Source organism: Castor canadensis, chromosome 13, assembly GCF_047511655.1.
Source record: "Castor canadensis chromosome 13, mCasCan1.hap1v2, whole genome shotgun sequence".
NCBI classification, from domain to species: Eukaryota; Metazoa; Chordata; class Mammalia; order Rodentia; family Castoridae; genus Castor; species Castor canadensis.
The window spans coordinates 79,375,653-79,395,387 of NC_133398.1; the positions used below are offsets into that span (position 1 = coordinate 79,375,653).

Genomic DNA, 19,735 nt, shown 5'->3' on the forward strand with positions numbered 1-19,735 from the left:
GTGAGATCCTATCTCAATAAAACCCAACCCAAAACAGAGCTAGTAGAGTGGCTCAAGTGGTAGCGTGCCTGCCTAGCAAGCATGAGGTCCTGAGTTCAAACCCAGTACCGCTCCCCCCTCCAAAAAGAAATTAATGAGAATCACAAAGAGCTTTTGTTTAGGTGGAATATATATCTTTTGATGTTTATCCCATTAGAATTCAAAACTGAAAGAAATACTAATTTGTTCTTTTTGGGGATGCTGGGATTTGAACCTAGGGTCTCACAAGCTAGGCAAGCCACCACTGAGCCAGATCCTCAGCCCCCAAACCAAATATTATTTCTGTAATAAAAATAATAAGCCCTGTGCATATAACTGAAGTTTTGTTTTGTTTTTTGCAAATCTTGTTTAAAAAATTAGTGAGACCACAGCACTCGGGAGGCAGGAGGGTAGGGAATTAAAGTCCAGCTTAGGCAGCATAATGAAACCTTGTCTTAAAAAAAAAAATAGGATAGCAGTGTTTTATAGTTTTATGACATCTCTTTAATGTTTAGTTTAGCTGAAATTATCTGGATTCTCATACTTGCTACGGCACTCAGTCTGCTGAGAAAGCACGTATCATGTAACTTCTGAAATGATAAAACGAGCCTCTAATAAACGAGCGAGAAAAGGGTGAATAATGGCCTGTATTATGAAAATCGTAATAAGACCTTTTGAATATTATAAATTTTGTTTTCTATTTATATTATGACCATCTATACATAAGCTGAGCATGTAGCATAGTGTGATGTTTTAGTGTATTTTTTGTGTTCCGTAGAGTTAATGTCTTACTTTCATACATTTTTTGGTTTCTGTACGTTTTACTCATTTAACTCTGAATTCTGCCTTTGTAGGCAAAATCTCTTGTAAATACATTCGTTTCCAGCAGGATTTCTCTGTTTAGTTTCCTTAAAGAATTATTTTCTGGGGCCAGGGATGTAGCTCAGCGGTAGAGCACTTGCCTAGCACATTCATGTTTCCGGGTTCCATTTCCTCAGAACCACAAAGAGAACAAAAAAACTTCAGACACATCCCTGATAAGGGATGGTGGCACGTGAGTATAACCCCAGCACTTGGAGGCTGATGTAGGAGGATCATGAGTTTGAAATTAGACTGGGCTATAGTGAGACTCTGCCTCAAAAAAGTAAATGAACAAAAGAATTATCTTTTGGAGCCATTCCAAAATCAGTTACAGCTGATTTCTTCCTAGGGCCCCTACATAGCCATCATCTTGGGGTCTCTTTCTTTGTAATCCTAGGGTTTCCATTGTTGTTTTATGTTGGGTTTCTTGATTCTTGGGTCTTTTTTTTTTTTTTGGTGCTGAGGTTTGAACTCAGGGCCTTGCACTTGCTAGTCTGGTGCTCTACCACTTGAGCCTCTCCGGTAAGCACAAACTTGAGCCAGACTGCATGAGTCTGCAGAGTTTCCCAACTATAATCTTGGAAAAGCCATGTAACCTCTTTGTGTCTTACCTTCCCCATTTGAAAAATTGTGTGTTCTCTGTAAGCTTCTTCTGAATATTCTTTGTGGTAACTTAGGTGAATCACTTGGGAGGATTAATTCTTGGAGCACATTGAGCTCGCCGAAGTGACGATGTGATGCTGTTCCTACTGAGGTCATAGTTGTGAATGGCTTCATCTTTTGCTGGCATATATCTTGCAGTCATGTGCTGAGAAAGGGCTCATGTGACTTTTTATTAAAAAGATGCCTTTATTCTATGTCAAATTTGACCAGTATCCTGGCCGGTTCTTTCGAATTCTCTGTTGAAAGCAGTTCTTTCTTAGATTGCTGAGGCATTGCTCTGTTTTATTCCAGAAGCTGTGCCAGAAGTTGGATTGTCTAGGTGTCCCCACCACTTGCTTTAGGATTCAGCTTCCCCAGATCTCATTCACTCCCCCTAACTTTAGAATCTATTTTTTTTTTTTTTGGTGGCACTGGGGTGCAAACCCAGACCTTATGCTCACTCTGACAGCCTAGTTTTTGAATTTTGAATTTTTGATGCTGTTTATATTGGTGTCTGAGGGGTTTTAGGCTTTAGAAGAAAAATCACTTATCATCATTATATCTTTTAAGAAATGTATTTCCAGATATTGATAATCTCTGCAAATTCAAGGCACTGGAAACAGTTCTCCGGCAGTCAAAGGAAGAAAGGATATAGGTTATGTTTTTAGCAGAGTAATGTGGGCTTCAGTTGAGAGCCTTTATTCATTCAGCAAACATTTGTGCCTGGCACTGGGGTGAGGGCGATCTGGCCCTGGACAAGTCCCCTTTCCACAAGGGCACAGAACACATAATCCAGTGCTGGTCATAAAAGGTTTGCTGTTACCTAATGTTTTCTTGGCTGGAGCCTAAGAAAACTCTAAAGTAAATTCTGGGAGCTGTGGCTCCATGGTGGTTTTTATAATCCCCAGGTTGGCTTGGGGAGGACCCCAAGAGTCTTCTAGTCTGGAGGGCCAGCCAAGGTGAGAGCCTCAGGTTTTCTGAGTGCAAGACTAGGAGAAGCTAAGCAGCCCGGGCAGAAACCTCAGAGACCAGACACCCTGAGGTGCAGTGAGGCTGTGGAAGCTCGGATGACCAGAAACAGGGACACCCTGAATGGCAGGGCCTTTGCCTTCAGTCTCATCTGTCTCCTGCTCAACCCCATGGCCTGCTTCTGTGGCCTTGGGGCTGGAGCCAACATCCAGCCACACTTGAATGGCTTTGTCATCAATTACAGTAGTTGGTATTTTGCTCTGGGCCACAAAACAGTAGTCCTTGGAGCAGCAGTGACATTGAGCTGAGGGTTGTTCACAGATACTACATGGTAGCTGGACAAACTAGATCATATTTCCTGTTGCGTTGAGGTGTGGGTCCTCTATACCCTTCAGCTGTCTGTTTACGTGTACACAGAGGTACCCGAGTGCAGGTTTTTAAAGAAAATTTCCATTGCTTTAAAAAATAAATGATACAATGTGGAGGCATGGCTCAAGCAGTAGAGCGCCTGCTTTGCAAGCATGAATCCCTGAGTTCAAACCCCAGTCCCAGCAAAAAAATAAGTCAATAAAAATAAGTTTTGTTATTACTATTACTGATTTTTGGTGTACTAAGGCTTGAACTCAGGGCTTCTCACTTGCTAGGCAGGTACTGCACCATTTGAGTGACACCTCCCCAGCCCTGCTACTAATTTATAATAACCTACTCTTTCCTCCCTCTTTATTATTGGTTTGCTTTTTTTTTTTTTTTTTTTTTTTTTTTGCAGTACTGGGATTTGAACACAGGGAGGGCTTCACACTCACCAGGCAGTCACTCTTACCTCTTGAGCCACTCCAGTAGCCCTTTTTTGTGGTGGCTTTTTCAAGATAGATTGTCGCAAACTAATTGCCCAGGGTTAGCTTTGAATGGCAGTCCTGTCTCTCTGCCTCCTGAGTAGCTAAGATTACAGCTGTGAACCACCAGTGCCTGGCGCTGCCTTTCTTTTTTATTAAAAAAGGAATTAAGATGCTGGATGTGGTGGTGCACTTTGGGGAGGTGGAGACAGGAAGATTGTGAGTTTGAGGCCAGCCTGGACTGTATAGCAAGACCCTATCCCAAAAAGCAAAACAACAACAACAAATGTAAGGGAAATCTAGCCTGAACCTCATGCAGCTTGTTTCTTTAGGCACTGTTTTCTCATTTTCTTCCCTATGTAGTGATACTTCCCTAAATTAATTTACATGAGTCCATGTCTGGTCTCAGGTTGCGTGTGATATTTTAGGTTCTGGTCCAGTCATCTCTAGCAGATTTTGGTTTTGAAATGCCACTGGCGCCCTCATTTTCTACAATGTAGGTCTCACATTTCTTCCTGAAATCTAGATCTGATCACCAGTGGTTCGGGGACTTTTCTAACACACATCTCTGTGTACGTGTCATTGTGAAAATAGTCCTGCACTGGGTTGTGTGCCCTTTGCCCCTAGGTGACACTTTCTATCTGATCCTTACCATGTTGAGATGCTATAGACAAGAGCACTGGAGGTGGAAGAGAGTTAGAAAGAGGCTTTTATCTTGGAGTTACAAAGTAATTCAAACTGCCCTCCCTTGGCTGGTTATGTGGTACGGGGTGTTGTACCCTTCCTTTCTTACTTTCCTTTTTTTGTTACTGGAGATTGAACCCAGGGCCTCATATACGCTAAGTAAGTGCTTTGCCATTTGATGTACACCCCAGCCCTTTTTTTAGTTTTGTTTTTGAGACAATGTCTTGCTACCTTTGTCTAAGCTAGCCTTGAACTCACGATTGGCCACCTATTGCATTTTTTCCATACTCATCCTTCCTGATGCTCTGAATTTACTGAATTTCTTTTCCTTTCCTCTCTTCCTTTTTTTTTTTCTAGTGCTGAGGATAGAGCTAGGGTTTGAGCATAGTTTTATTGAATTTTGATTGATAAATATAGTGTTTATGTATTATAGCCCCTGGTGTTCTGCAGAGCTAAGCCACAGGGTACATTCTGATTGCTTTTCTCATTATTGCAGGACTCTGATTTCTCTGGAGTCCATAATTATGTTCCCAACTCCCTTTGTTTGCTTTGTTTCAAGGTACTTATTACGATTTCAACCCTCAAATCTGCTGGTTGTGTAAGTTGGTTTTCACTGTTTATTGCCATCAGTTTCAGCGACTCCCAGGGCCCCTGACCTGCTGCGGTCGTCTGCTGGCTTCCTGGCTTCTCTCACAGCGGCCATGTCCTTCTTCGTGATTCTAGGATTCCTTCCTCCTCCTGAGTCTGTTCGATCTGTTCTGGTTCCTACTGATGTCTTTCCTGTCTTGGTTAATTCTGGTGCGTAATGGACTGCAGACTTGGAGCTTCCGAGGAATGGCTGTGTAAATCTAAGTGTTTTGAGACTTTGTCTATCTCAAAATGTTTTTATTTTACCCTTCCTTTGATTAGTAGTGCATGTGGTTGTAGGAATTCTCATTTGGAATTCACTTCTGTTCAGTACATTGAACATTGCTCTGTTCTCTTGGTTTCTGTGACTGGATTGTGTGAATATGAAGACATTCTGCTTCTGAATCCATTTTGTTTGTTTGTTTTGTGGTACTGGGTTTGAACTCAGGGTCTACACCTTGAGCCACTCCACCAGCCCTTTTCTGTGATGAGTTTTTCCGAGAGAGAGTCTCATGAACTATTTGCAGGGACTGGCTTCAAACTGCCTTCCTCCTGATCTCTCTCCTGAGTAGCTAGGATTACAGGTGTGAGCCATCAGCGCCAACCTGTTTGTTTTTGAGACAGGCCTCCAAGCTGGCCTTGAACTCACTATGTAGTCCTGACTGGCCTCCAACTCACAATACAGACTTCTCCAACATACCCAGCTCTGAATCCATTTTTTTGTGGCTTTGTTCTCCCCTTTCTGGAAGCCAGTGGGATTTTCTTCCCCCAGTGTCTGACATTTCATGACTAATTAATGAATGCATCTTGACATGGACCTGATTTCATCCATAGTGCTGGAATTCCAGAGGATTTTGTGATCTGGAAACCATTCCTTCATTTTGAGAACTATTCTTGATTTATTTAATTGATGACTTCCATTCCTCCACAGATTCTCTAGATAACCGTATTTCTTTCTCCTATTGTTCCGTCGATGAGTTTTATCTATTTGCTTTACTCCTTGAGGGTTCTCATTGTTACTTCCAGCCCTTCTATTGAGGGTTTCATTTTTGCTCTCATGTCATTAATTTTCAAGGGCCCCTGTTTATTTGCTCGGTGTTCTGTGGCTTCTGCTCTCCTATTGCTGTGAGGCAAACCATCTCAAACACAGTACCATGCAGCAGTGCCATTTTCCTTTCTGCTTATGTAGTCTGTGGGTCAAGATGAGGGACCAGAGTCACCTGAAGGCTTCTCCACTCACTGGTGGCACCTGGGATGACTCAAAGGTTAGATTCAATGGAACTGTTGACTGGGGTACCTCTGTCTGGTCTCTCCACATGGATTCTTACAGCATGGAAACTGTTCTGAAAGGACCTTCTAGAGAGAAATTTTCAAGGCAACCAGAGTGAAGCCACCTGGTTTTACATGACCTAGCCTTGGTGATCAGTCTCACTTCTGCTAAACCCAGGGCAAGGTAATACTGCAGAACAGTGGATGGCGTGAAAGAATTGTTCTGGCTGTCTTTTCTTTTTTAGTGGGACTGGGGTTGCCAAGTAGGAGCTCTACTGCTGGAGCCACACCTCCAGTCCATTTTGCTCTGGTTATTTTGGAGATTGGGTCTCATGAACTATTCTCCTGGGCTGGCCTCGAACCAAGATCCTCCCAATCTCCACCTCCCAAGTCTGGCTGTGTCCCGAAAATGTAATCTATCTGTGTATTTATTTATTTATTTATTGGCAGTACTGGGGTTTGAACTCAGGCCCTCACACTTGCTAGGCAGGTACTTTACCACTTGAGCCACAGCCACAGTTTTAGCTATTTTGGGGATAGTGTTTTATGTTTTTGCCCCAGCCAGCTTGGACTGCCATCCTCCTATTTATGCTTCTTGCATAGCTGGGATGACAAGTGTCATCACACTATGCCCAGCTTTTGTTGGTTAAGATGGGGTCTCATGAATCTTTTTGCCCAGGCTATCTTCAAACCTTGATTCGCTTGGTCTCCACCTCCCGGGTAGTTGGTATTACAAGTGTGAGCCAATACATCCTGCCCTCTATTTATTTTTAATGACAACACTGTCCCTAAGTATATTATCAGTAGTTTTCTTTCTTCACCTTGCACGGTCTGTTTTCTTTGAACATTTAAGGGACTCCCTCTGTAAGTAGCATTATTTAAGCCACTTTTTTCTCTTGGCCTCATTGAATTCCTCTTGCCTTGGCTTCACAGCCAATGTTCTGAGAACTGAGACGCATAGTGAAGCCAGAGAGAGGAGGACATCTCTGTGCTCCTTGGGCCCAAGTCCCTGTTTTCTGCACGGGAGCCCAGAAGGCTTTTCCTGGGATCTGATGTACTTTAGTCTCAGAATCTTGTGCAAAGGTTAAAGCTTGGGGCTTGGGTCTTTGCCAGGTTGAAGTAGAAACCCAAATGCTTTGTGAACAGCTGCCAAGCGTCCCTTCAAAGGTACTCTTGTCACCAGTCCTGGGCCCTTTGAAGATTCTGTAGTGTAAATACAGCTGGTTCTTCCTCTCCAACTGTCAGTCCAGGATTCCTGGGTCTGCTTACTTCCCCATGTGCTCCAAGTTCATTTGCTTCGTCCTCTCCCTCCCTGCCAGAGTCATTTTGTCTGCCTTCCCACCTCAGTGAGTACTCAGGTGTATCCTCACCTAGAGCCAGTGGTTGTTCTTATGCTGGAACTCAGGGTGCGACCATATTGTCACCTGAAGGGCACTTGATACTGTTCCTGTTGTCCTCTTCCTTGACTAGCCCTCCTTAATAAAACAGAACAGAACAGAGTTTATTTTCAGTATTTTTAGAACTTAGCATTCTTACATTTCTCTTTTTTTTTTTTTAGTCACATGTTAAGAGTTGTTGTTTTCAGGTACGGTCTTTCCTTCTCATAGAGGGATTATTTTGCTCCATTTCTTCCTACATTAAGTTTTCAACTTGAACTAAGATTTTTGGAGACTAAAGCTGCACTAGAATAGCCTGGCTTGTTCACTTGTTTACTTCTCTTTGTAGATTTTGTGGTAGCCCCTTCCCTGTGAAATCCTCTTTTCCCGTCTCTTCCAAGTTTTACTTAACAAAATGCTCCAGGTGTTGAAGTTAGGAGTTAATGAAAATTTCTTTTTAATGATCTGCTCTTTATTTATCATGGTATAAAATATATAAAATCAAAAGCCCCGGTAGTCTATGCAGGTGTTACTTAAACCAGAGGGGCAAGAGCAGAACATAGTATCCACTACCTTTTCCCAGTGGTGTTTTTTGTTTGTTTTTGGCAGCACTGGGGTTTGAACTCAGGGCCTCACACTTGCCAGGCAGGTGCTTTACCACCACTTGAGCCACTCTGCCAGCTTTCATTGTTTTTTCATTTGAAGTTGTTAGTGAATCCATTGCGTATTCTTGCTGTCTTCAAAATTCTTTGTTTTTGTCTTTCAGCAGTTTGGTTCTGAAGTGTCTAGGTGAGGACGTTTTTGAGTTCATACTCTTCTGAGCTCATTGAACCACAGGGTACAAATTAATTTTTATTTCAATTTTAATAGACTATCTTTTGGAGCAGTTTTAGGGTCTTCTTCTTCTTCTTCTTTTATTGTTGTTCTGGGCAAGTGGGCAAGGTTATGTTGCAGTTTTAGGTTTACAGAAAAATTGCACAGAGCCAGGCGTGGTGACTCAAACCTGTAATCCCAGCACTCAGAAGGCTAAAGCAGGAAGATTACAAGTTTAAGACCAGTCTGGGCTACACAGATAGACATTGTCTCAAAAAAAAAAAGCACAGAAAAGTAGAGTTCTCATATACTTCTCAGTTTCCCTTTTAATCATTGGTATGGTATGTTTGTTACGATTAAACCAAAATATATACTTTTTTTCTTTTTACAGTGCTGGAGACTGAAGCCAGGGCCTCCTCTGTGCTAGGCAAGTGCTCCACTACTAAGCCACACCCCTAGCCCTAATTAATTACTGACAATTCTCATGGAAGTCGCAGTCTTTATACCAGTCTGTGGGATCGACAGATATCTAGTGTCATTGACCACCAGGACAGCATCGTGAATATTCACTGCCCTAGAAAATGCCCTGTGCCTATCAGTTTGTTTCCGTTCCCCCACCCCTGCAATGCTGATCCTTTGTTGTCTCTCGTGTTGTCTTTTCCAGAATATCATGTGGTTGGAACCACACAGTCTGTAATCTTAGCAGACTAACTCCCTTCACTTAGCAATGTGCATTCAGAGTTGTCGCTGTCTGTGCGTCTCCGTAGCTCGTTTCCTGTCATTGAATACTATTCCATTGTGTGGACATATGGCAATGTGTCCATCCATTCACCCATTGCAGGACATCTTGGTTGTTACCAGATTTGGGCAATTATAAATAAAGTTTCTATCAACATTCTGTGCAGGTTTCCAGTTCATCTGGGTAAATGCCAGGAACCGGATCGCTTGGTTGAATGGTTACTTCTAACTTTCTAAGAATTTTCAAACTGTTTGCCAGGTGGCTGTAACATTTTGTATATGTAGAACTCTTAGCTGCTTGAATGTACAGGTGAGTTGATTGATTGATTTATGTTTTGTTTTGTTTATAACTTTACCATTTTTACATTTTAGGATTGATTTTTGAGGTAGGGTTTCAGTCTGGGCTACAGCCCAGGCTGGTCTGGAACTCATGACCATCCTGCCTCAGCCTCCTGAGTGCTGGGATTGCAGGTGTGCACAACTATGCCTGGCTTATGGATGAATTTTTTAAAAATCAAATATGGGAAGTTTTTAAACTTTATTTAAATATTCCTTCTGTCCCCCTCTTTCTCTCCTTTCTTCTGGGACTCCCGTTGTCCATTTGAGATGATGACTCTCAGGTCTACTAAAGGCTCTTTTTTTTTTCCCTAACTTTTTTTCTTTATATTCCTCAGACTGGATGCCGTCGAACCCTTCTAAACAAATTTTCAGGCCAGTGATTCTTGTAACTTTTCCGTTCCAGGTTTCTATTGGTTTTTATTAAATATATTCCCTTTACTGAAATTCTTACTTTTGTTAGCACCCATTCTCATAATTTGTTTAGGTCTCTGAATATATTTATAACAGTTCACTTAAAGTCTTTGTTAGTTAAGCCCAGTGTCTCTGCTTCCTTGGGGATAGTTTTATTGACTACTTATTTCCCTTATGTATGGGTCAGGTTTTCATGTTTCTTTTTTGTTTGTTTGTTTAAAACTGATCATTTTATAATATATGTCAACTCTGGAAATCAGATCTCTACTTCTACTTCACCTGAGGCTCATTTTTCTTGGCACTTATTTGTTTAACGGTTTTCTTTAATGCTTTCTTGATAAGTTTTCTGAAGCTTATGTTTGTTGTGTGAGGCCACTGAAATCTCTCCTCATTTAACTTCATGGTCTGCTAACAATTGGACAGATTTCTATAAATGCCTTTACTTAATAAGAGATAGTATGGCTGAGGGAATATCGTTGCTTAGTGTTTTGTTTTGGTTTTTTGTAGCACTTGGGTTTGAACTCAGTACCTCATGCTTGCTAGGCAGGTATTCTACCAGGAGCCACTCAGCCAGACCTTTTTTGTGTTGAGTTTTTTCAAGATAGTGTCTGTTGAATTATTTGCCCAGGGGTCTGGCTTCGAATTGCTATCCTCCTGATCTCTGTCTCCTGAGTCGCTAGGATTATATGCATAAACTACCAAGAGCCCGACTAAGTAGTGATTTTTTCTTTCTTTCTCACCTTTGTGTTTTTGTTTTGTTTTTTGGCCAGTACTGGAGTTTGAACTCAGGGCTTCCCAGGCTTGAGCCGTAGGACGAATCGTGGTGGAAATTCTTGAGTGTTTTAACAGAATCATTTGCCTTCTAAGAGAGCTTTGGAGTAGGATGGTGGTCCAGATAGGTGGAAGAAAATGAGATTAGCAGTTTATTCAACTACAGCATTACCACCAGTATGCCAGTGAGCACTGGGAATCTTAACAGAGAGGATCAGATATATCAGATTTTCCAGTTTTATTGGACCATTAAACTGTTGCGCCATACACATTTTGGGAAATGCTACTAGATTTTCCTTTCAAAGAGTTTAGCCTGGCCAGGTGCCAGTGACTCGATCCTAGCTACTTGGGAGGCTAAGATTGGGAGGATTGCAGTTTGATGCTAGCTCAGGCAAATACTTCCTGAGACCCCTCATCTCCAAAATACCAGAGCAAAATGGACTGGAGGCATGGGTCAAGTGATAGAGCTCCTGCTTCACAAACATGAAGCCCTGAATTCAAACCCAAGTCTATCCACCACTACCACCACCACCACCACCAACAACAAAACCTTTACCCTTCAGCTGGGGATGTAGCTCAGTGGTAGAGTACTTCCCTAGCATGTTCAAGGGCCTGAATCCATTCCTAGTACCGCAAAACAAACAAACAAACTAAAGCTTAGCGTAAATTTCAGGATCTCCAAACACAATATTAGAAAAATAAGTAAGATTATGGAAAAGAAAATTTAAAAGAGATACTAGCTAAGGATAATTTTGAGGGAAAAGTAAATACGTAGCATTTCTGAGTACACTTTCTGAGTATATATCATCCCCCTCACTGACTTCCCTTTTCATTTCACAGATTATTTAAACAGCCTCGGGATACCTCACTGGTGCTGGATGCCTTGTACATGTAAACTTGGCAGCATGAGAGCTACTCTGAATAGGCGCAGGGCGTTACCAGGAAACATCACTAAATGACTCAGACTTCCTGATGTTTTAAATGGTAAAAAAGTCTGAATTCTCAACGTTATTCTGGACTCATAATGGTCATTTATTGCTGTGAGCCAGTGGCTCACACCTGTAATCCTAGCTACTCTGGAGGCAGAGATCTGGAGATCAGGGTTCAAAGCCAGCCTGGGAAAATAGTTCGCAAGACCCTATCCTGAAAAAACCCCTCACCAAAAAGGGCTGGTGGAGTGGTCAAGGTGTAGGCCCTGAGTTCAAGCTCCAGTGCCGGAAAAAAAAGATCATTTATTTACTCTTATTTGCATTATTAATATTCACAGTTTATTTCCTAGTGAAATTAGTGTGTTAATTCTGGCGTTAAAAACCTGTTTTGAGTAAGGGATGGTGACACGCACCTGTAATCCCAGTGTTCAAGAGTTTGAGGCAAGAGGATCAGAAGTTCTGAGCTGCATAGTAAGTTCCAGGCCACTGGAAATATATAGCAAGATCCCGTCTCAAACTAAACAAAACAAATGAACAAAAACAACAGTGACAACAACAAAAAAACTGGTTTCAAATCTATAAATTTAACATGTATACAATTAATGATTTTTTTTAAATGACATCTATTAGTTGTAGAACCAATTATCAAGTTATAAAATTGTTCTTTAAAATGAAACAGTATTTGAATATTTTGTAAGCTTTTTTTTTTTTGATGGGGCTGGGGTTTGAACTCTGGCTTTAAGATTGCTAAGCAGGGATGTGAGGGCGATCTCGCTGCGACATCTGTCACCCCATTGATCGCCAGGGTTGATTCGGCTGATCTGACTGGCTAGGCGGGTGTCCCCTTCCTCCCTCACTGCTCCATGTGCGTCCCTCCTGAAGCTGCACGCTCGGTCGAAGAGGACGACCATCCCCGATAGAGGAGGACCATTCTTCGGTCAAGGGTATACGAGTAGCTGCGCTCCCCTGCTAGAACCTCCAAACAAGCTCTCAAGATTGCTAAGCAGGCTCTCCTACCACTTGAGTCATGCCTCCAGTCCATTTTGCTCTGGTTATTTTGGAGATGGGATTTCTCAAACTATTTGGTCAGGCTGGCCTTGTACTGCGATCCTCCTGATTTCAGCCTCCCAAATAACCGGGATTATAGGCATGAGCCACAGGCTCTGGACTATAAGCATTTTATACAGTAAAGATAGGTTGGGTTTCTGGAATTTTAATATAGACAAAAGGTCTGTCATAAATGATGATTATTTTGCAAAGATTTAATTATTATAATCTAATATGACCATTAGGGAAATGCAAGACGGTTCTGGATTATGTATATCGTCTTCCTGTAGTGCCTGGCATGGGTGTCAGCCCAACACTCTCAAGTCTGACCTTGTTTTGGCTAAATCTTTCCATTGAGCTTTAAAACTCTGTTGAATTACTCTGCTGTCAAAGATTCTTACAAGTCCCAGTCATTTCTGGGCTCTTTGTGTGTCCTAAGTCAGGAAAACACACACTGAATCTGATCTCTTCCTCTTCTCCGCTGCTGCCACCAGCTGATGGCCGCACATAGATGTCAGGAGTAACATTCCTGAGATGTGTAGTGATTTCAGTGCAAGGGGCACTAATTCTTAGAGTTGCCACAGAATCAAAACTCCCCAAGTGTGGACAGTTCTATACTTATAGCCTAGGTCCTCAACTATGCTCTGCACTTCAGTATACCTGAGAGGTCAAATATTGTAGGATATTTTAGGACATCCTGTACTAGGCTTTGCTGGCTGAGTCCTACACCCCCACCTGTAGCTTTCACACTAGAGACTGGATTTCCTGTAAAAATATCTCTCTTCCTCTGATTAATCCACTTTATTTTTGTTTTAAACAGTTGGCTTCATAGCAAAGGGACGGTTTTTGAGCCTGAGAAGATACTGTAAAAGACTGTCTTTATATATATCATTTCTGTTTTTCTTTTAGTGTTGCCTACCTTTCAAGGTGCCTTTGTTCTTCTGACAAATACAGCCAGTAACTCATAAGGCCATAAAAGAGGGAAAATCGGAGGGGAAACCACTGGTGCCCAAAGAACAAGATCGCCCTTAACAGAGGGAAACTTCTGATCGTTGTTTGAAATGCTGAAGAATTTACTCCGGAGGAGACTTTTTTTTTATTTTCCCAATAAATACTACTGTATGATCCTTGTTTTGTCCCTAGTCACCTTCTCTGTTTTAAGGATCCATCAAAAGCCTGAATTTGTAAGCATCAAACACTTGGAGCTTGCTGGAGAGAATCCTAGCAGCAGTATCAATTGCACCAAAGTTTTACAGGGTGATGGAGAAGAAATCCAAAAGGCAAAGCTCGAAATGCTCACAGTGTCATTCAGAAGGCACCCTCGGTGGACAGTGGCTGACTACATCAACATGACCGGTGACTGCGCCTCCTTCATCAAGACACGCAAATACATCGTGGAGCCCCTTAGTAAAGAAGAGGCGGGCTTCCCAATTGCCTATTCCATTGTGGTTCATCACAAGATTGAAATGCTTGACAGGCTCCTGAGGGCTATCTACATGCCTCAGAACTTCTACTGCATCCACGTGGACAAAAAATCAGAGGACTCCTTTTTAGCAGCGGTGACTGGCATCGCGTCCTGTTTCAGTAACGTCTTCGTGGCCAGTCAGTTGGAGAGTGTGGTCTACGCCTCCTGGAGTCGGGTCCAAGCTGACCTCAACTGCATGAAGGACCTGTACAGAATGAGTGCAGACTGGAAGTACTTGATCAATCTTTGTGGGATGGATTTCCCTATTAAAACCAACCTGGACATGGTCAGGAAACTCAAGTCATTCATGGGTGAAAACAACCTGGAAACAGAGAAGATGCCATCCAATAAGGAAGACAGGTGGAAAAAGCATTATGAAGTCATCAATGGGAAACTGACCAACACAGGGAAGGCCAAAGAGCGTCCCCCACTCAAAACTCCTCTCTTTTCAGGCAGTGCCTATTTTGTGGTCAGTAGAGAATATGTGGGGTATGTGCTAGAAAATAAAAACATCCAAAAGTTTATGGTGTGGGCACAGGACACATACAGCCCAGACGAGTACTTCTGGGCCACCATCCAAAGGATCCCTGACGTCCCGGGCTCACTGTCCGTGAACCATAAGTACGACTTGTCTGACATGAATGCAGTCGCTCGGTTTGTCAAGTGGCAGTACTTTGAGGGTGACATTTCCAAGGGTGCCCCTTACCCGCCCTGCAACGGGGTCCATGTGCGCTCAGTGTGCGTTTTTGGAGCTGGTGACTTGAACTGGATGTTGCGCAAGCATCACTTTTTTGCCAATAAGTTTGACATGGACGTGGACCCCGTTGCCATTCAGTGTTTGGATGAGCATCTGAGGCATAAAGCCCTGGAGATGTTAGAACACTGACTTCTGGAGGCGCTTTCAGGAGTAATAAGAATGACACACAAAATGTGTCCTCATCCGCTTCCTCTGCCTTGTCAGGATGCATCAGAAAAATTGTATGGAGTCCTTTTTGGGGTCAAGACTTAAAATTTCATGTCAGCAGCTGCAGGATTTCTGCAGAGCACAATCGGTTAGAAAGGCAATAGCATTAAGTCCTTCTAGAGTCAGCTTTAGCACCCAGGAGGCCAGACAAGGTAGCAAGGCATTGTGGGAAGAGGGGACAGGGTGAATAGGGAAGAGGCTGGTGCAGAAACCAGCCTCACAGACTGTTAAAGATCTCAGGGACTCGCGCCAAAATTATTTTGAGAATTTTAAATATGACAGTTGTTTCTGATGAATCAATTTATAGCAACAATCAATCATAAGGATACAATGTGTCTTGTATGTTACATTGGTCGAAATGGAATTTTGATTTTACTCTAAATGATCCTAGTAAAAAATTGGCTGTGCTATAACATTGTGCTGTGTAGTGTCTCTGAATGTCAGCTCAGGGAGCTCAAAGCAGTTTAATATCTCTGTGTTAATTTTGTTTGTAACAGTGCCTCTATGTTTTTAAAAACAAAAAAAAAGGAAAAACGACGAAGTTTCTAGTTTAATTGATTTCTGTGAATCATCTTAGAAAATTCAAGGTATCAGTCAGGTACAGTGGTGCACTCCTGTAAACCTAGCATTCGTAGACTAGGGCAGGATGATTACTTGAGCCCAGGAGTGCTGGTCCAATCTGGCCAATCCAGTGGGACCTGTCTCTCTCTTTATTTGGTTTGTTCTCTCTCTCTCTCTCTCTCTCTCTCTCTCTCTCTCTCCCTCCCCCTTTCTTTCTTCCTCCCCCCGCCCCCACTTTTTCTTTTTCAGTACTGGGAATGAGTATAGGACTACTTCATGCATGCTAGCGAAGCGCTTTACCACTGAGCTACATCCCTAGCCCAAGACCCTGTCTCTCTAAGGGAAAAAAAATCTATTTAGGCTGTTTCTGAGGCCTTTGATAAGTTTTTGAAACCAGCAGTTGGCCCTGTCCCAAGAGTTTAAGACTTTTGCTCAATGGGTCCACTTGTGTCCAACCATCTAAGGGGGCTGTGTCCTAATGTCATCTGTGCCTTTGTTTGTAACTTTCCTCCTCTGTGACAGCCTTCAATGAGGAGGGAGGATGTGTGCATCTTAGAAGGTCTGGAAAGTGAACTTCAGGTTTCAGACAGACTAATTCATCACAGCATGTGGTTTTTACTCACTTTCCACCAAAAGACGGATGATTGGGCTCTGTCCTCCATCACAGATAGAAGACTTTTTTTTTCTAAAAATTCATGTTTTGCTAAATTGATACTATTAAGCCAAAAATGTACTGGGAATGGTGAAGCTTAGCATCAAACTTTAAACAAGAACCCAAACCAGGTACTTGATTTTAAAAACAGCCAGCTTATATTATCCATGAGTGACTCAGGATGGTTTTAAGGCATTCAACTGAGAAAAGAGTTTTTATTCCTCAAAGTTAGAAGAGATATTCATTTTATTGAGAAGTGTGTTTTTTTTTATCATCACTTATAAAGGTTGGAGTGCATGGATTCACTCTGTGTTTGCTTTGAGACTCAAGAGGTGGTGTTGATGGAGGAAGAGGAGCCGTATGCCCTCTCTCTATTGGCTTCTGAGCTAGTTATTTTTTCTTTTAACACAAGTCCAAATTTGTCCCATACTGCTTTTAGTAGAAATATTTCTACCTAGAAGATAGGGCACTTTTTTTTAACCCTAAAATGATTGATACTTGATGACATACATTTTGTGTATATAACTCAGCCTTTTTTTTTTCATTTTGAAAATTGGCAAATGTACAGGAAAGTCAAAACAACAGTACCGTGACACACCTGATGTTGCTGGTTGTTAGCATTGTGCCTCATTTGCTTCAAATTGGATGTAGTTTTGAATTTAGCAAAATTAGAAATTATTTTTTGCAGTACTGTGAACTCAGGGCCTTGCACTTGCTAGGCAGGTGGTCTACCTCTTGAACCACACCTCCAGGAAAAAAAAAAAACTTTTAATTACAAATATACAGTTTTGCATCTCAACATTTTTATTACTCAAGCACTCAGGAGAGACAAATTATTTAGATTACTTCATATGTGTTAGTTACTAAACACTTTTTTTTTGTACTGTCACTTGAGTTTTTTTTTTTTTTTTTTTGTCTTTTTGGCAGCACAGGCCTTTGAACTTGGAGCCTCATGCATGGTAGGCAGGCACTTGAGCCACTCTGTCAGCTCTTTTTTTGTGTTGGGTATTAGGAAGTATTTGCCCTGGCTGGCTTCGAACCTCAAGTCCCCTGATCTCTGCCTCCTGAGTAGCTAGGATTACAGGCGTGAGCCACCGGTCCCCAGCTAAAGATAAGACTAAAAAAAAAAAACAACTGAGCTGCCCAGCCTCGAAAATATGGAGCACGATAATTTCTACACATGTATTTGTGTCACTCATTTAAGTGACATAATTACATTTTTCCCTTCTAGTGATTTGGGTAGGAAGAGGCCATGTTTTATTACTTCATCTATGTGGGGTTGATTGAACTGGACTGTTTCAATTGCATGGAAAAAGTCGTTCTCACGTTAAATAGAAAATGACTGCAACATTATTTCATGGTTAACATGGTTGCCATCATTTTTTTTGACTGAATGTAGCTCCAGCCAGTCATACACCATTAAAATCAGCCATTCAGAAACCAAAGCCTTATCTGGCATTCAAGGTAACATTAATAATTAATGTATTTGTGTGTAGTGATTAAAAATAAGATTATCAAGGCAGAGCTGTCCGAGGGGAGGAGGATGTAGCAAAGAGAAAATTCAACCTAGATCATGCAAAAAGACCAAGACATGGGCCTTTAGAAGGGAATAGCCAGTATCATCACATCCTAGGATATTGGACACTTCAGCTTGTATTGACTGACAGAGAACAGTTTTCCATCAAGTACCTGAGTGGCTTCAGAGGCTGATAGGATCTGTCACTTGTTCAGTCTACATGTGAGATGAACAAGTGAGTGAAAAGAGGAAAGACACCCTAAATACTGAGTATTTGCTCCAAATGTCATCCTACCTGATGCCTTAACTCTTTCCAGGTCCTCTTTAGGCACATTTTAGGTAGAACAGATTTGAGAAAGGTGATAAAATTGTTGGATTTCAGGTTTTCTCATAAGCTTAAATACTTCATGGGACTACTTCTAAAAGATTTTATTATTTTGCAGTGCTGGAGATCAAACCCAGGGCCTCCTGCATGCTAAAAAAGACATGCTCTGCTTCAGAGCTACACCTCCAGTCAAAGATAAAATTTTATTGTGTGCTTTAAGGTTTTTAGGGCTTATTACCAGAATATTGATTCAATTTTTTCTGGTACATTAGCACCCAAACCTGAAATTACAACTTTTGAAAAAATAAAAGATTTAATCATTATTACAGATGATATAATTGAGAATTTCATCTTGGAATTAGTATGAAATTGGCATATATCTCGAGATACCAAAAAATTAGTTGCTTTCCCATACTCAAGCAAAAAGATGTTTTTAAAATAGAAGAAGACTGTGTAACCATTAATCATGGGAACAAGCCCTTAAAACTTACAAACTGAGGATATGTTGCACCGGGGCCACTATAAATGGAAAAATACACTGTGGTCTTTGCCGATAAAATTAAATATTTTCAGCATGTCTTCTTTCCAAATTGATTATCAAGAAATGCAAACCTAATAATATTCTCTAAGGATTGATAAAATTTAACTTTCTGAAAGAAAAACAATGCAAGAATAGGAATATTGTGAAAGAGGGAAGTATATGAAGTCTTGAAATCCTAGGTGTAAAGACATTTTAAAAGCTAAATATAAACAGTGACCTATCTACATTTGAAGTCTCACACAAATGCAGTACTAACCCAAGAATACATGTTAGGGCCAGGCGCCAGTGGCTCACACCTGTAATCCTAGCTACTCAGGAGGCAGAGATCAGGAGGATTACAGTTTGAAGCCAGCCCAGACAAATAGTTCGTGAGACCCTATCTCAAAAAAAAAACCCATCACAAAAATGGGCTGGTGGAGTGGCTCAAGGTGAAGGCCCTGTGTTCAAGCACCAGTACCACAAAAAAAAAAAAAAAAAAAGAATACATGTTAGTATAAAATATTACAAAAGAACGTGGGAAGAGACAGATAAACTTTTGGAGAATATTAGTTTGTGTTATAATGTATTCTAAAATCCATATAGATTAAAAATAAGTTAAAAGAATATATTAGTGACTATCTCAGGATGCAATAGAATTTTCCAAGTAAAAGCAATGGAAAGGATTCTTTAAACAAATTACAGATTTAATGAAAGGTATATGTCTTCTTTTTTTTTTTTTTCCCCTGCACTAGGGTTTGAACTCAGGACCTCACATTTGCTAGTCAGGTGCCCTACCACTAGAGCCACTTCCCCAGTCCTTCATTGTGTTGAGTATTTTCAAGATAGGGTCTGAAGAACTATTTTCCTTGGCCTGGCTTTGAACCACAATCCTCCTGATCTCTGCCTCCTGAGTAGCTAGGATTACAGGTGTGAGTCACTGACACCATGTTCTCTTAATATAAGAAAGCAAGAACAAATGAGATGGGAAAAACTACCAACAGATTTTGAAAAATGGAGGCTTAATACTTAAATATGGAAATGATTTATGGTAATACTTTTTTTTTTTTTTTTTGGTGGCACTGGGGTTTGAACTCAGGGTTTTGTGCTTGCAAAGCAGGCTCTCTACGGCTTGAGTCATACCTCCAGCCCTGTGGTAATACTTTTAGGACAGTTTATCCAGTTCTTGTAGGCCACTGTCAATGTATGTGGCTTCAAGTTCCAATAGAGTTATTGGCATAATTCACATCACACACAGTTCACTATTTGAAGTATACACTTCAATGGTTTTTCATGTAATCATCACCACAATCAACTTAGGATCACTGCACCCCCAGAGACCCTGCCGTTTCGCAGTCATTCCCCACAACTCTCATGTTGATATTTTAAAAAGTATTCAGATGCCGAG

The 19,735-nt window shown here is 41.3% G+C and overlaps 1 protein-coding gene across 7 annotated transcripts in view; it reads left to right on the forward strand.

Moving 5' to 3' along the window:
- The window catches only part of Gcnt1 (glucosaminyl (N-acetyl) transferase 1), a 50,019-nt gene extending 31,186 nt beyond the window's left edge, over positions 1-18,833 (forward strand). For 4 of the 7 annotated variants that reach the window (XM_020174637.2, XM_020174636.2, XM_074052077.1 and 1 more), the window contains exon 2: positions 13,237-18,833. In XM_020174637.2, coding sequence (XP_020030226.1) covers positions 13,389-14,678 — 1,290 coding nt within the window. In that variant the 5' untranslated portion in view covers positions 13,237-13,388 and the 3' untranslated portion in view covers positions 14,679-18,833. Of the gene's footprint in view, positions 1-11,191; positions 11,336-13,236 lie in introns of all 7 variants that reach the window. The other 3 variants (XM_020174635.2, XM_074052075.1, XM_074052076.1) reach the window with 1 other exon arrangement.
- Positions 18,834-19,735: the final 902 nt, after the last annotated feature.